Source organism: Felis catus, chromosome D3, assembly GCF_018350175.1.
Source record: "Felis catus isolate Fca126 chromosome D3, F.catus_Fca126_mat1.0, whole genome shotgun sequence".
Lineage (NCBI taxonomy): Eukaryota > Metazoa > Chordata > Mammalia > Carnivora > Felidae > Felis > Felis catus.
Window position 1 is genome coordinate 68,709,930 of NC_058379.1, and position 14,951 is coordinate 68,724,880.

At 56.2% G+C, this 14,951-nt stretch overlaps 1 protein-coding gene across 2 annotated transcripts in view; it reads right to left on the bottom strand.

Moving 5' to 3' along the window:
- Positions 1-13,209, bottom strand: part of SMAD7 (SMAD family member 7) — a 29,505-nt gene extending 16,296 nt beyond the window's left edge. Inside the window, exons 1-3 of one of the 2 annotated variants that reach the window (XM_023241980.2) lie at positions 12,597-13,209; positions 11,221-11,274; positions 5,278-5,349 (exon numbers count right to left, since the gene is read on the bottom strand). In XM_023241980.2, the coding sequence (XP_023097748.1) occupies positions 5,278-5,349; positions 11,221-11,274; positions 12,597-13,209 (739 nt within the window). Of the gene's footprint in view, positions 1-5,277; positions 5,353-11,220; positions 11,275-12,596 lie in introns of both variants that reach the window. The other variant, XM_023241979.2, reaches the window with a different exon arrangement.
- Positions 13,210-14,951: the final 1,742 nt, after the last annotated feature.

Sequence of the window (14,951 nt, forward strand, 5' to 3'; positions counted from 1 at the left end):
TCCAGAACACTGTTATCACCCCAAAAGGAAACTCTGTCCCACGGGTCGCCTTTACAAGGTCATTAACAACAGCAAAGTCAACTGGAGGAAGGTGCAAAGTTAATGCACCTTGTCAAGTTCTTACAATGCAGCAAAAATCTTATTTGAGAAGAGGCTCATTGAGCCAGGCGCTCAAATTCTTCACTACGGGAGCAGACAGGGAATCACAGAAAAACCTGCCCGGCCACCAAGAGAAGCCGCCAGAGATCCCCCACGGGGACACAGACCCCTCCTTCCCCTTCCATGAGGGGTTCCTCACCCCGGGGAGCTTCAAAACATACCGATCCTGGGTCCCCACCCGCGGGGACTGTGATTCAGAAGATCCCAGGGTCTCCTGATGTTGGAGGCACATCTATCTGGCACTCCCACCCTGGGCCTTGTTTTCTCTCGCCAGGGTTGCTCGCACCTGCTTTGAAGTTGCCACTGCAGCGAAGGCAATCACAGCACTGGCGGGACCAAAATTTTGGTGTAGTAACAGCAACAATAAAGATGCAGAGGAAGTCAAACTTGAGCATGACTTTGGCATGTCTTCCTTGTTCACTGCCCTACTGGCTCGGAGCTTGCCAGCGAGGTCCTATAGGTCTAGAAGGCCACCAGGCTACAGCCCGGCTAAGGGAAGGTCCAAGGCGAACGGTGAGATTTAATGTGCTGGACTTTACCCAGAAGCGACTCTGGACAGAACCCGGCCCTTACCTGGCCCCCTGCCCCTTTGCTGGGAGGCCCTGTTCTGCCTCAGTGACAGGATGCATGAGGCGGAAGCCCGTCCAGTCTGGCCAGGAGAGCAGCCCAGATTTGCTCCAGAGACTTTAAATGCTGTCTCCCTGCATTTAACCCCTGCCTGACTACCTCATTCTTTCCAGGACAAAGGGGGTTTCATCAGTGAGCCCTGATCCAGGGCCGGGAGCATGACCTCGAGCATTGCAAAAACCTGAGCTGCTGTCCAGGACCGGTCCTTCACTGGGGCGTAGGTGTGCAGCAGGTGAGCCGACGGAGGCCCGAGTCATTACACTGGCATTTAGGGAGATATGGGCTGAGTCCCTAGAGATCCGGACTGTCTGGATCTGGGGTGTAAGGGAGTGGGCAGGTAAGGAAGCTCACTCACAGTCACAGGTGCTGGTCCATCTGACTCCCCCAAACAGTAGAGACCTCAGCAAAACCACCAGCTGCTCGTTCCCAGGCAGAGGAAGGAGACACAAAAACACGGCAACAGCCACCCGGGTCCCAAATTCCCAGTGTCCCATCGCCACTCCAAGCCAGACAATAAGGACTTGTTCACAGGTATCTGATGAACAAGATGAAGCAAACTTTCCTAAGCTCCTTGCTTTGAGCCTAAATTTACTACTTGGACGGAGCCGGAACCACATTTTCTGATTAGACAGATACTTTTGAAGACTCTTGTCTCTCTGAGGCAATCCAAGACGCCTGCAGGGACCAAAGAGAAGGAAGAGACAAGTTCCAGGAGTGGCCGCTGACCTCCCGTCACCCAGAAGTGGCAACCAGGAGCTAAACAAAGGAGAGGCTGCAAAGGAGTTGGCCTCCCTTAGGCTGGTGGGACGGCGTCTCTCCAATAAGCGTGACTCTACGCAGCCAAGAGCTGGGGCTCCCTCAACTCCCCCCAACAAGCCCCGCGAGACACGTCAGTACCTATGTCACCACTGCCTCCCAGCTCCTTCCTTGAAATCCACGGTGGCGTCTCTCTTGAAGTTTAAAGAGGTACAAAGTGTTGGCCTCCAATCCGCGTCCCAACCCAAGGAAGCGCTGACGGCGGAGGCCCAGCCAGCTCCAGACATTAATATATACAGGAGGAGGCTGAAGGATGGGTCTACGGCTGAACCCGGAATCTGCAGGCGAGACGGTGCTCCTCCATCCGGCCCAAACCAGGACAGCAGACGAGCTAAACGAGAGAGCCCCACCGGGGACTCCAGATGGAGGCTGCAAACATGGCGGCTTCTAGCACATGCTTTTGATCACCAGGGAGACGGTGAAAGCTCCGGGAGCAAATCCTTCCCGCTTCCACCACCACTGAGCCGAACGAAGAAGCTTCCCCTCAACAGCAGACCTCTCCAAAGGTGGGTCTTCCTGGGCCAGGACAAAGACACTCCAGCAGCAAGGGCTTATTCTGGAGATGCCCGCCTTTGAAAAGGCACTGTCCGCCCAGAGCTTAACTAAGCGCTGCCAGATCCCAGTTCGGACCCAATGCACCAACACTCCACCCCCGACCCCCAGAGTGCATACCCTGCCGTCCGCCTACCCCTTGGCCCATCCCACAGCCTGCCTGCGGGCACCTGCCTGCTCGTGTGTTCTGTGCACGGGATCGGCTATCTGTACGTCTGCAGCACACGCGTGCGCACACACGCACACACAAAACCATGCACCAAGCAATCCATCTGTCTCAGAGAGCCGGCTGTCAGAAATGAAAGTACAATCTCCTGGAACCGAGTCACAGCCTTCTAAAAATGTGCCGTTTTTCCCAGACTGAGGAAACTTGCAGGGGTGGGGTATGTTTCCCTGCAAGTCCCGGAGGCCTGGGCCTGTCGCCTCCCCGGCCAGACCCAAGCTGCAAGGCTGGAACTTCAAGTGCAGCCAGCGGGCCTGCTCCCAGGGCTCCCACCCGCCCACTCCCCTTCCTCGCACGAGAGGGAAGGGCCAGCCTTGGAGTCACCCCGGCAGTTCAGGAGGGGAATGCCTTTGAGCACACCCCCACCCCCACCTCCGAGGCACCACATTTTCACATTTGGCTGTTTTTTCTTTCCCTTCTTCCCTTGCCAAGAGAATCAAGCCCTGGCTCCCGCTCCCGACCTTCCTCCCACCCTAAACTGAGCCCCATTCATTAAGCCCGCTCTCAGCCAGGGCAGGACAGGAAGGAAAACAGCACACAGGGCCTGTGAAAGAGACACTCAGAGAGGTTATTTCAAGGGGGAGGAGGGGGCAAATCCTTGTGGGCGCGTTCACCGCTCCCCACCTTGATGCCCAGTGCCCCCCCCTTCCTGAAGCAGGCTCCCACCTTCCAGCCTCTGCTAACCCCTTCCCCCACGCAGCCCTGTCCCACTCGGCTACGTCTCCACAGCCCCCACCAGCCTCACCCTCCAAGGTGGACACACCCAAGCCAACCCCCCCATGGAAAGATCAACTTGGGAAGGACGAGGTCTGGGCTCTCTCCATCTGCAAAACCCTCGTCCTGGACCCGGGCCATTAAACCATCTTTTCGGGGGCACTCTCGCCACAAAGGGTGTAGCCCTGGGTTTCTCTGTGCCCATCGCCTCCCCTGACACCCCCCAAACCACTGGGCGCCAACCCAAAACTCAAGTTCCTTCAATTTCCCCCCACAGCACATTATTAATAAGCTGTTCCAACTCCGAACGGAAAGAAGAAAGAGCTCAAACTTTGAAGCCTTGGGAATTAGTAAATTAAGAGCTAAAATTCAAAACAAATGCTCTTTCATGTGGAGGCCCCCTGGTCTTTTTCTCTTTTGCAGTTTTGTTAAACCATTCGATCCCTTCAGAGACAACCACTCCTCCTCCCAAGCAGCGCCTCAGTAATCTAAATGGTTGCAATTACCTTGGGGGGGCGGGGAGAGCAGTTAATAATTGTTTTACTCACCTCCCCCCACCCCCCCCGCCCCGTCCCGGTTTCTTTCTAGGACTGGAATGGCTTTGGGAACAGAAAGCCCACCTAACTCAGATAGGGCTGCACGGGGCCGAGGAAGGAGATGCTCGGCTTGGTGTCGTCATTTCCTCCAGCAGACAAGACAGACGAGATGTTATCAATAAGACAACCCTTCCGAAAAGCCCCCTTTCAAAAGCTACCACTTCCCTTGCTTATTTCAAGTGGTTCAAAAGGGCTGGGGCTCCTCCCTGCACACTCAGGATTTAAAAAATAAACCCATCGAACAACATCCTGAATGTGTTGTTTTGCCCAGACCCTCTCCTCTTCTTGGCCTTCTTTCTTTCAGGAACTTTCTCAGCCTTAGAAAGCAGAAAAGACGCAGTTCACCCGTTCCAGCATGTTCTCCCTCCTCCACCGCCGCGGTCCCCCGCCCCTCCCCGGGTCCCTCTTCTTCCTGCCCACTTCTCATTAGGAGCTTTGTGTAAACAATACCCTCTGCGGCAGATAAGTCAAGAGTATATATTGCCCTGAAATAAAAACAAACAAGGGTCTTCCTAAAGGCGTCCTCAGCAAGCTCCGTTCCTGGACAGGAGAGCCTGGGAGGGGCTGGCCAGGATGAGCATGACCATGGCCTTAGAGGCAGCATCCAGCCAATAAGAGGTCACCTCACAAAAGAGGGCACACCACAGCAGCCCCCCCCAGACGGTTCCATCTGAGCCGTCATGCTCCTCTGCCAACGTCCCAGAGGCAAGCAACGACAAATGCACGGAACCCTGGAATTTCTCCCCTACCCCGACCCCCCCCCCGCAACCGGGTGACTCTCCCTCTTGCTTTAGCTGGCTCTTGGAAAATCCAGAGACGGCACACTGGGTGGGAAAATCAGGTAGAAATAGGATGTCTTTTGAAAAAGAGGAAAATGCTTCCTACTTACGTTGCTAATGAGCTCCTACAAGTTTATGACTCTCTTCTCATGCCCCTCAGGGGCAGTGATGCTCAGGCTACCTCCCTCGTTCCCATAGCCCTCCAGCACTGGCATTCCAGACCTTCCCTCCCGGGTAGCACTGCCAAGTCTCTACTGTCCTCAGTGCTTCCATCCTGTGGCTCCCGTCTCCGGATACGCGCTACAGAATCCTGCACTAAAGCTAGACCGGGAATTAAAACCTGCACAGAAGCATCAAGGACATCTGCGTTGAACTCCCACCCTACGCCTGGGATCTGTCTTCAACGGGTTCCCAAAAGGTGGATCGATCCCCTTCCAAGACACTCCATGCACTAAGGGCAAGTGCAAGAAAGAGCTTAAGCTTAAACCCATGAACTAATGCCAAAGTCACCGAGCGGAAGCCCCCAGAGCCAGTAGCTGCTTTAACAATAACCATGAAACACAGCATCATGCCAGTCCCCGGCTGGCCCCCACGTCCTCAACAGAGCAGGCCCAGGGTCCTGATGCGTAAGGGACTGCAGAATGGCGAGCTCAAGGGCCAGAGTCGCCACGGATGCATCCAGTTCAAGCACATAAAAGTGAGAATTAATTCCAGACCAGCTGGGGTGGCAGAAGGCCACCCCGATTCCTCTCGTCTCCAGTCATTTCAAGAGGTCTTGAAACTGCCAGGGAAATAAGAGAAAATGTCTCACCTGAAAGCCCCCCAGGGGCCAGATAATTCGTTCCCCCTGTTTCAGCGGAGGAAGGCACAGCATCTGGACAGTCTGCTGTGGATGTGAAAAGGAGAGAAATAAATACACAAACAAATAAATAAAAACACCAAGATTAATTTTTAAGCACATTCTAAACAGCATTAAAGAGAAACCACACATTCCAAACAGCTGACTCCCCACCGCGACGCTGATTATTAATGGTCTGCTCAGGCTTCGCTGCCCATCAGAAGACAGACCACAGCACCTTGTCACCGGTCTGGGCTCTGGGCAGCCAGTTAATCATTAGTCAAGTCAGGCTCGATCGCAGACTGGCTGGAATTTCTCTTTTATTGCAAGTCCCCCATTGAGGAAACCAGGTAGTTCCCAAGGTCAAAGGAAGCCTGGGCTCTGCTCTCAACCCCCAAGGTGAAGCCTTCCTGTAGATCCAGAGGCCTCTCTGCCACTCCCATAGACCAGTGTCTCCCTCATCTTGTTAGACTTCCCAGTTCTTCAGGACTTTCTCAAGACTGCCCTTGGGCTGAAGGGACTTTTTCCTCTTTTAACTAATGTATCAGAAGTATAATGAGGCATACAAATCTCAAGGACAACCCCATGGTGGGCACTTGGGTGACTCGGCCGGTTACGCGTCCGGCATTAGATCTCGGCTCAGGTCGTGATCTCGAGGTTGATGGGATCGATCCCGGTGTCAGGCTCTGCCCTGGCAGCACAGAGCCTGCTTGGGATTCTCTCTCTCTGTCTCTGTCTGTCTGTCTGTCTCTCTCCCCCTCTCTCTGCCCCTTCCCTGCTGGTGCTCTGTCTCCCTCTCAAAATAAATAAACATGAAAAAAATTTTTGAATTAAAATAAAATAAAAAGAACCCAATGAATCTTACTCATGTGCACATCTGTATAAAGCCACCGGCACATCAGGACCGAGAACAAGGCTCCCAGCTGAAGGGGAAATGTTCTACCTCCTTCTAGGCCTGGTCCAAACTCCTCTCTGGAAACCTTCCCGGGGCAGCCCCAGACCTGCAAGGCTCCCTTGCCCTTGGTTCCTATAAAATTTTTCTGGCATCCAGCACTTGGAATTCCCTTCTGCCGACTTTGCTCATCTTTTACCTTCAGATCCTGTAAGCCCTAACCAGCCTATAAGCTTCTCTTCAATGTCTCTGTCACCCTCAGGTGCTTAGCACGGTGACCTAAACGCTAACGAGGCTAATGACAATTCTAGCTGAGAAACAGACTCCACAACCTCCCTCCGAGCAATTAAACCAAAACCTAATGCCCACGAAACACAACTAATTAGCCCCATGAAACAAAAGTACACAAGACCCTGAAAGCTCATCATGCATCACTGCCAAGGCCAAACTGAGGGCCACAGTGAGAGGCAGGCTCCGGAAAGGGGCTTCGCGGCTCCACCGCAAGCACACTGGGTTAGATGGTTCAATTCCCGTCCCCCAACCACCCCAGGTCACCAGCAGGATGAACCTGGGGTGTGTTCTACCAGTTTCCCATTGGAACCACTTGGCCACGCCAGCAAACAGGAAGCCAATGGAAAGAGAAGCCCGGAGGCAAGTAAGCCCATTTGGAGTCCTTTATTAGTAGCCCAGCAGCAGCCTTCATTCCCCAATAAAAGGGGGGGGGGGGGGGAGGGACTGAGCATGGCCTACCCAGGGCCCCCAAACCACGTCTGGATTTCTGCTGCCTACCCCTCCAACTCTGAGATTCTCTCTCTAATCCCAGAACCTTCCGTCTCCCGAATTCTCTCTCAGGCTGGAAGAACAACTTTTCAAGAATTCTCAACAGGGGCGTGAGGGGAGGAGGGGGGGGGGCAGAGGGGAGGAGTGGGGGCCATATGCAGAGCAAGAGAGAAAAGACTGTGTGCGTAATCTCATTTTATCAGGATAAAGTGTAATTCCTAACAGGAATATACAGTTTTACAGGAGACACTTAATCACATGGAAAACAATAGGGGAGCAGAAAATGGAAGCTGCTTGTTAAATGGTGTATACCCTGCACTTTTTAAACTGCTTGGATGGCCTTCACCATGTTCGAGAGATAGGTTTTACCTACCCACAAGCGGAAGACACCCCCACATTAAACAGGAGGACGTATCCACGGCCACTGCCCCCTGCCTTCCTCCGGCTTTGGCTGGCTGAATCCCAGGGGCAAAGTGGGTTTCAAAGGAAGAGCCTGGCATCTCAGGGCAGAGCTGGGACCACATTCAAGGTGTCAGCCTGTCTCAGATCAAAGGTAAGCCAGCTCCGGCAACCACAAGCGTTTTTATGAAATGGTGCTCTGCCCTTCTGCAGAGCCTTTGATCTCAAGAGGGATTTACAAACATTAATTAGGCCTCCCCGCCACCTCTGTGAAGTATTAAAGTATACCTGTTGGACCCGCACCTTGGTAAACTGAGGCGTCACTGACTAGCCCAGGGGGCCACCCAGTGAGCTGGGCCGTGAGCAAGAGTTGAGCGCTCATCCAGCCCATCCCACAGCTCTCCCTCCCCAGGGGCCCAAGTCCTCACTCTTCCCTGCAGGTAGTTAGGCCCAGACGGCCTCAGCATCCAGACTGGCCTCCTCAAGCTACTGCAGGGCTCGTAAAGGTCCAAGAGGCCACACCCCCAGCCCTCACCCAGAGACAGAGGTCCAAAGCCAGTGTCTCAGCCTCTGCCTGTGTCCCCAGCTCTCCAGGGCCCAGGATGCACACACTCTAGGCTCTAGCCCATTCCTGGCTCTTATCCACCGTTAAACATTACCAAGCACCCAGTAAGTGCTGGGTTCTCTGGGAGAAAAAGACAGTCCTTGAAGACGCAAGCCTGGGGACCAGCCAAGGAATGAGCTGTACAAGGAACACAAGGTGAAGGGGCTGGGGATTCTATTCCTCTCACCAAGAGAATGGTTCCAGGAGAGCTCAGATATTCTCGTCAACACAGTTCTGAGCTTCCCAAGAGCCACCGGGGCCCAAGGAGCCCCAGCCCCGCTCCCCCAACCACACGCTCAATGTCCCAGCTCTGCCCCCCAATCCACAGCTCCCATGAACCCTGGTTAGAGCACAATCCACTGCATGGGAATCATCCACATTTTCAGGCAGGCACATCATTAGGCCTGTAGAATGAATGAACGAACCAATAAATGAGCAAATGAATGAATCATCTAACTCTTAACTCTTTGATCAACTAGATTTACAGAGGCCCAGAAAAATCAGGAGACGGTGAGTTAAGAGGTAAAAGCAGGCCTAGATCCCAGACTTCTCAACTACCCTTTGGAGGCTGGATCTACCAAATGGGTGCTGGTCACCTGAGACCCTGGCCTAAGCAAATACAGTGTCCCCAGCAACATCCTCAACTCCAGCCATTCTGGGAAGTCTTGCACACCACCAGATGCAGAGGACACGGGGAGCAGGGCCCACACAGCAACCCCTCAGCATCCCCCCCCGCCCCCCACAACGTAAGTTCTACTTTCGAACAGCATGTTCCTATCCCTTGCGGGAGAGGAAGGAGCCTTCTTGACTTCAGATAGTCACAAGTCACAGCCACCTTGCCCTTTGGTTCAGGTATGTCTAACCCTTCCCGGAAGATCCTACTGGTTTGGGTCCGCCTAGCACCCAGGTCCCTTCCCCAGGTCCCTTCCCACCGCCTCTTCCCAAGCTGGAGACTTCACAGAAGGGATTCCCTTTTCCCTTCGTTGTGTAGCCAGTTAAGACTTTCACAGCTGTCCATTGTAAAACCTGGCTCCTGGTTCTCACCTAGTCACCCCAGACCAAAACTTCAACCTGGGGCTCACACGCTCAAGAAAGCAAGCAGCTGATCTGAATTTCCCAGCCAAGTACTCTCCTCCCATGTACAAGGTGAAGACGAAAAGCGGGGGCAGCATCCCATCTGTGTGTGTGACCTCAACGGCCCTGGCCCTGGCCACAGCAGCCGGCAAAACCGGCCCCGGACCTGTCCCTAGCCCCACGGTTCCCAGACCTGGCTGCCCTCCAGCAAGTCGGGACAGTTCCTTCCACAGGGGCATGGCCTGTACCACCTCACGTCCTTCACCCACGACAGGGCCTTTCTTCATTCCCTTTCTTGTTTTGTTTCGAACAAAACGTTTTGGGTGAGTAACCAGCTGTTTGAGTTTCCGATTGGCAGGTTAATCACTTCCTATTGGCTGATCTGGAAAACTTTTTCTCCCCCTTGGAAATGGCACATTCCTGTCTTTGTGGCTTCTCTGTTTACACACATTTTGCTACCTAATGTCAACACTTGCTAATGAATAAATATATCACTCCACTCACTGCAAATGAGGTCCTGGCCTGGCAGAAGGACCGCCTGAATGCTGCGAACAGATTTATCCTGATATCTCTGCAGGAAACCCGGGAGAATTGTGGCCCTTCTGTTCTACAGTTTTAGGAGGTTTCTGGGAGCATTTATTCACCCCTAGCAATCTTTACTCCTGGGGCCAAGGTGACTGGTCTTTCTCTCTTGCAAGGAATCCCTCCAGATTGGAAGGCTACAGAAGGAGAAACAAAAACGGGGCAGGCGGGGATGGCCCCTTACAGAGCAAACCTCATGAAAGAATTCTGGGTCCTGATGCCAAAAGCCCAGTCAAGTTACATTCTTTGAGAAAACAGAGCTTGGGAATTTCAGTTAACGTTTGTTACAGATACAGAGAGCCGGTTATCTCCTCATTAATGACCATTTATCTGGTGTTTTGTAAATCGAAAGCAAAATATCACATGCTTTGCAGGCCACTTATTAGACAGGCACCGGGCAGGCAGCAACGCCTCCCGACTTCAGGGAGCGGCGGAGTCCCGGGGGGGCTGGCTGCAGAACATGGGCTTTGGTTACACCGTTCATTAAAGTATTTAATTTATGACAACGCCCCAGCAAAACTTTTAATTAGTGGGGGGAAAGGCCCAACAGCCAAAACTCATGAGGCGGAAGGACTTGTGAATTCCAAGACAGAAATGGGGCCCAACCCTTCACTTCTCCTTCTCCCAGAACCTTGGCAAAAGAAAGATGTCACAAGGGTTGCATTTTTCAGGCATCAGTATACAGGCCTGAAGACCGAGGTTAACAATCCGTACTCCTCAGCTAGGGCATCTCCCGCTGCTTTAAGAAGGCGCTCTGGGACAGTGGGGCCCATCCCTGGAGGCACTCCCAAAGCCCCGTTCTGCTGACCCCTGTGCCCCGTGGCACTGTTACCTCCACAGGATGAGCCCCTGCACTGCCAGCTAGAAGCTGAATACAGACAACCGCAACAGGGCTGGTGCCAGTCTCAAATGGGCTTTTGCTCTGGCCCTGGGCCATCTAGGGACAAAGCAACAGGCAGGCAGAGTTATGCTAAAAACCTGCATGGTCTCGAGCTCGAATTCTGAGAAAACGCGGGCCAGAGCTGACTAGCAGGTGTCAGAAGCACAGAACACCCAGCAGGACGCTGTTGCCTTTACTTCTCGGATTTTCTAAGCTCCTACTTCAAACCAAGACCTGCTCTGCACCTTTGAAACGGGCTTCCCTCTGTCATCAAATTATCCACTCTTCTCACGGATTCTTCTGGCCCTCACAAAACTCTCCGAATTCTCCCATCAACCTGTCCTATTTGGCTCTCGAGACACTTCTTCGTGGATCAAATTCCACATGTTAAAGCTGAGCCAATTTGGTTACAGAGTGAAAATACACAAAACAGGAACAAAAACATCTTTGCAAAAAAGAAAATCATAGTAGATAGATAGATCTACACACACACACACACACACACACACACACACACACACACACCCACTCCAGCCACAACAAAAACAGAAAAATCCACCAAATTTCCAACAGAGGAAACCCAGAACCACCTCGGGGCAAGCCCAGCGCCTCCCCAAAGCCGCTGCCTAGACATAAAAATCCGCGTTCTAGAGGCTCCATTTCTAACTTGAGATAGGAAGGGTATTTTTAAAATCATCTACTCACCAGTTGGTTTGAGAAAATCCATCGGGTATCTGGAGTAAGGAGGAGGGGGAGACTCTGGAATTAAAAAAGTAAGAGAAAATAAAGGCCGAGCCATGAGAAAGAGAGATAGAAACTTATGATAACAGAGACATTCTTTTAGCCCAACTGTTTGTCTTAGCTGTGGGGGTTGGAGGCAGGGCCGCGAGGCGGTGATTGCCTTGATATTTAGCTGTCAGATAAACAAAAGAGGCCGCCTGGCGCCAGCCTCGGCGCTCAGCTCCTCCACGTCTGCAGCCGCCGCCGCCGCCGCCGCCGCCGCCGCCGCCGCGCTCCGCCGGCCCGGCTGGAAATCACCGGCTCGGGCCGCGCACTTCACAGTTCACGGGGCGGGGAGCGACAAAGCCCCCTCCCCGCCCCCGCCCCCCAGGGGTGCAATTCACCCCGCCCGCCCCCCTCCCGCCGCACCGCTGCACGCCCGCGCAGAAACTCGGGGATCCCCATTCCCAGCCCACCCGGGAGACGCGCCCCAAGTGCGCTGGTGAACTTGGGAGGATCTGTGGGCGCCCGAGGTACATCCCCCGCTGTGCACAGAGACGTGGAGAAACGGGAAGCAACAGAGGAGGCTGGGAGGAAAAAGACAGGGAGGCTGGGGTCTCAGAGGTGAAGCCCAGGCCCTGGCGCAATAAAAGGGCAGCAAAGGCACAGAGGCGCTGGGGGCAGACCATCCTATAGTCCACTGTGTGCTTTACTGAAAGAAAGGAAAAAGTTGGGGACACCCAACTTCTGATCGCTTGCTCTTTTCCATCCTGGCTGGCTGGCTTGAGAGCGGGTATCCCGTCCTGCCTCCCATCCTAACCTTCTTTGCCCCAAGACCCCAGAGCTGCGGGGCCGGGGAGTATCCCGACCTGACTGTCCTTATTTACTAAAGGAGCAGAGACTTTCCAGCCTCTACAACTCGCTTCTCCCAACCTTCCTCGGCGGGCCTGGCCCGAATCCAACTCGGCCACACACCTCAGTGCTTTTCCGGGTGCAGGGGAGGCGTGACCCCCCACTTCTCTCTGCACCGCCTAGCTGCTGTGGAAATGAAGGCATTTAAATTTTGAGCCGCGTGTCTGTGGAGTGCGTGCACAAGCTGTGCCCACAGCCCACCTCGGGGCAGCAGAGGAGAAAAAACTGGAAGGGAACCCCCAGGGAATGCCCTTGCAGATTCCCCTTGTCCTTTCTCTACTTTTGTCCCTAAAGGCTCTTCCCAGGAGGGGATGTACACGCCCCCCCCCCCCTCCGGAGAGGTGGCGGCTGCACACACAGACACACACAGCCCGGGAGAGTGGGGGTTCTTCTACCACTTGCGCGCCAGGGGGAGGAGGCAAGAGGGTGGGCGCAGAATAACTTCTTACCTAGTTCGCAGAGTCGGCTAAGGTGATGGGGGTTGCAGCACACCAGCTCGGGGTTGATCTTCCCGTAAGATTCACAGCAACACAGCCTCTTGACTTCCGAGGAATGCCTGAGATCCGGCCACCTGAACACTTTGCACAGCAGGAGGGGGAGCGAGTAGGACGAGGGCGGCTGCGCGGGCTGCGAGCCGGCGGGCGCCCCCAGGCCCAGCCTGCAGTCCAGGCGACCGGGCAGCAGGAGGCACGCGGTGCGCGTACCGCCGCGGGACTCCACGGCCTGGAGCAGCAGCTCCAACTGCCGTTCCTTCAGTTTCTTGAGCACCGAGTGCGTGAGCGCCTTCAGATCCGCCTCGGCGCCCCCGGCCGCGCCGGCGCCCGTGGCTGGGGGGTGGGGATGGTGGTGACCTTTGGCACCTCTGACCGCCTTGCCCAGGCAGCAGCCAGCCCTGCCCGCGCCGCCGCCACCGGCCCCATGCGCCCGGCCGTCCGTCGCCCCTTCTCCCCGCAGCTCGCCTCCTCCTCCGCCTCCCCCCGCGCCCTCCTCCTCGTCCTCGCCGCCGGGCGCACGGCTCCTCCAGAGACGCCGGACGAGCGCAGATCGTTTGGTCCTGAACATGCGGGGCGAGGAGGCAAGGAGAAAAGTCGTTTGCCGGCTAAGGAGCGAACATGACCTCCGCACACCATGAAGAAGTCGGGCGCCGAGTTGGGGCAGCAGGCGCAGGCGACAGCAGCAGCAGCAGGGGCCCGGGCAGGAGCGGCGGCGGCCCGAGGGGCGCTCCGTGGCATGCGCCAGTCTCCCGGAGGCCGGGGCGCGCGCGGGGGCCCGGGGGCGCCCGCCGGGGCTCGGGGGCCTGCGCTCTGGCTGCCCCACCCCGCGCGGCCCGCGCCGAGCGCGGCTCTCGGGCCCCGGCGCACCCCGGAGGAACGCGGCCGCCGCTTCCCTGGGGGCGGCGAAGCCTGCCCCGGTCGGCGCCTCCCAAAAAAGAGGCCCCCCCGCAGCGGCTCCCGAGTGTCGGGCTCGCCAGCCTCGGCTTCCTACATGGAAGATCCGCGGGGGCAAAAAACGAAAAGGCTTTCGGCTGGGCTGCTGGAGGGAGGAAAAAGCCTCTCTCCCCCTTGCTAAGCAACTTAATTTGGGGGTGGGGAGAAACAGGCAATTAAAAAAAAAAAAGCAGGCACGCGATTTATTTTTTTCCTCTATATCCTTAGTAACCGGATCTCCTCGAATTCCGTGCACACGAAGACTCGGAGGAGGGGGCCGAGTGGACTTCACCCCACATGAGATGTCTGGCGAAATGAGAAGGCTCTCAAAAAAATCTAAGAACCAAATATGCAAAGCCCAAAATGAAAAACACCACCTCCTCGCACCCCCGGAGGTCTGGGGGCGTCCGGCTGGAGCTGGGGTTTAAAAAAAGAAAATGTTTACAAAGTAGAACAAGACGTTTGAGGGGTGGAAAAAAAAAAAAACGTATCCACGAGTTACATCCCCTTTTTTCCTTGCAGAGCCCCGCTGGTCTTCCTTTCCTTTTCTTCTGCCAAGGGAAAAAAAAAATCGTATATTTTTTTAATCCACAGAAAGCTCTGGCTAGGCTGCTTCAATCCTCGGCATCTGCGTGTTTGGGGGGAGTCTGGTCTTTCCTCCTGCGCTCCCGGGGGCCCCGGTCCTCGGCGGGGACTTCCTCGGGGCTGGCGGGGGCGCAGGGGCAGAAGATGCTGCGGCGGCGGCTGCGCCCGGCGGGGCTGACAGCGCGGGGGAGGGCGGCGCGGCGGCGGCGGCGGCGGCGGCGGCGGGCCCCTGGCGGGTCGCGCGCTCTCGCCCTCCTGGGCGCAAGCTGCTCACTAATGCGGGGGCCGCCGGCGCCCCCTCCCCTGGCCGCCGCTGGCCGCCTGGACTCCCCGTAGGAGCTGCTCGCCCCGACCCGGCTGCGGCGGCAAGGAGGCCCGGGTGTCCTCACGCCGCCTCCTCCACCGAGACTCTCCTCGTCGCGCCCGGGAGCCTCCTTGTCCCCCGTCCGCCCTCTCCTGGCGCTCGGGTCCTTCTGCCGCCGCCGGGGGCTCGCCGCGCCGCACTCAGGGTCTCCGGGGCCGGACGCTCGGCAGCTCGGCGCCGGCGGGCTGGCTCTGTCTCGGGCAGCTCTCTCCCGCGCGGCGAGCGGACCGAGCACGGCGCCCGGCTGGCTCGGCTGGCGCGGCTCGGGGACAGGCTGCTCCGTGCGCCGAGCGAGTGAGCGAGTGTGCCCGCGGCTCGCCGCCTCCCGCAAGGCCTCCCGCCCCCGCCCCCTTCCCTCCCCCTTCCTCCCCCTTCGCTCCCCCGCCCCCAGCCGCCGCCGCCGCCGCCGCCTCCTCCCCGCCCCCCGC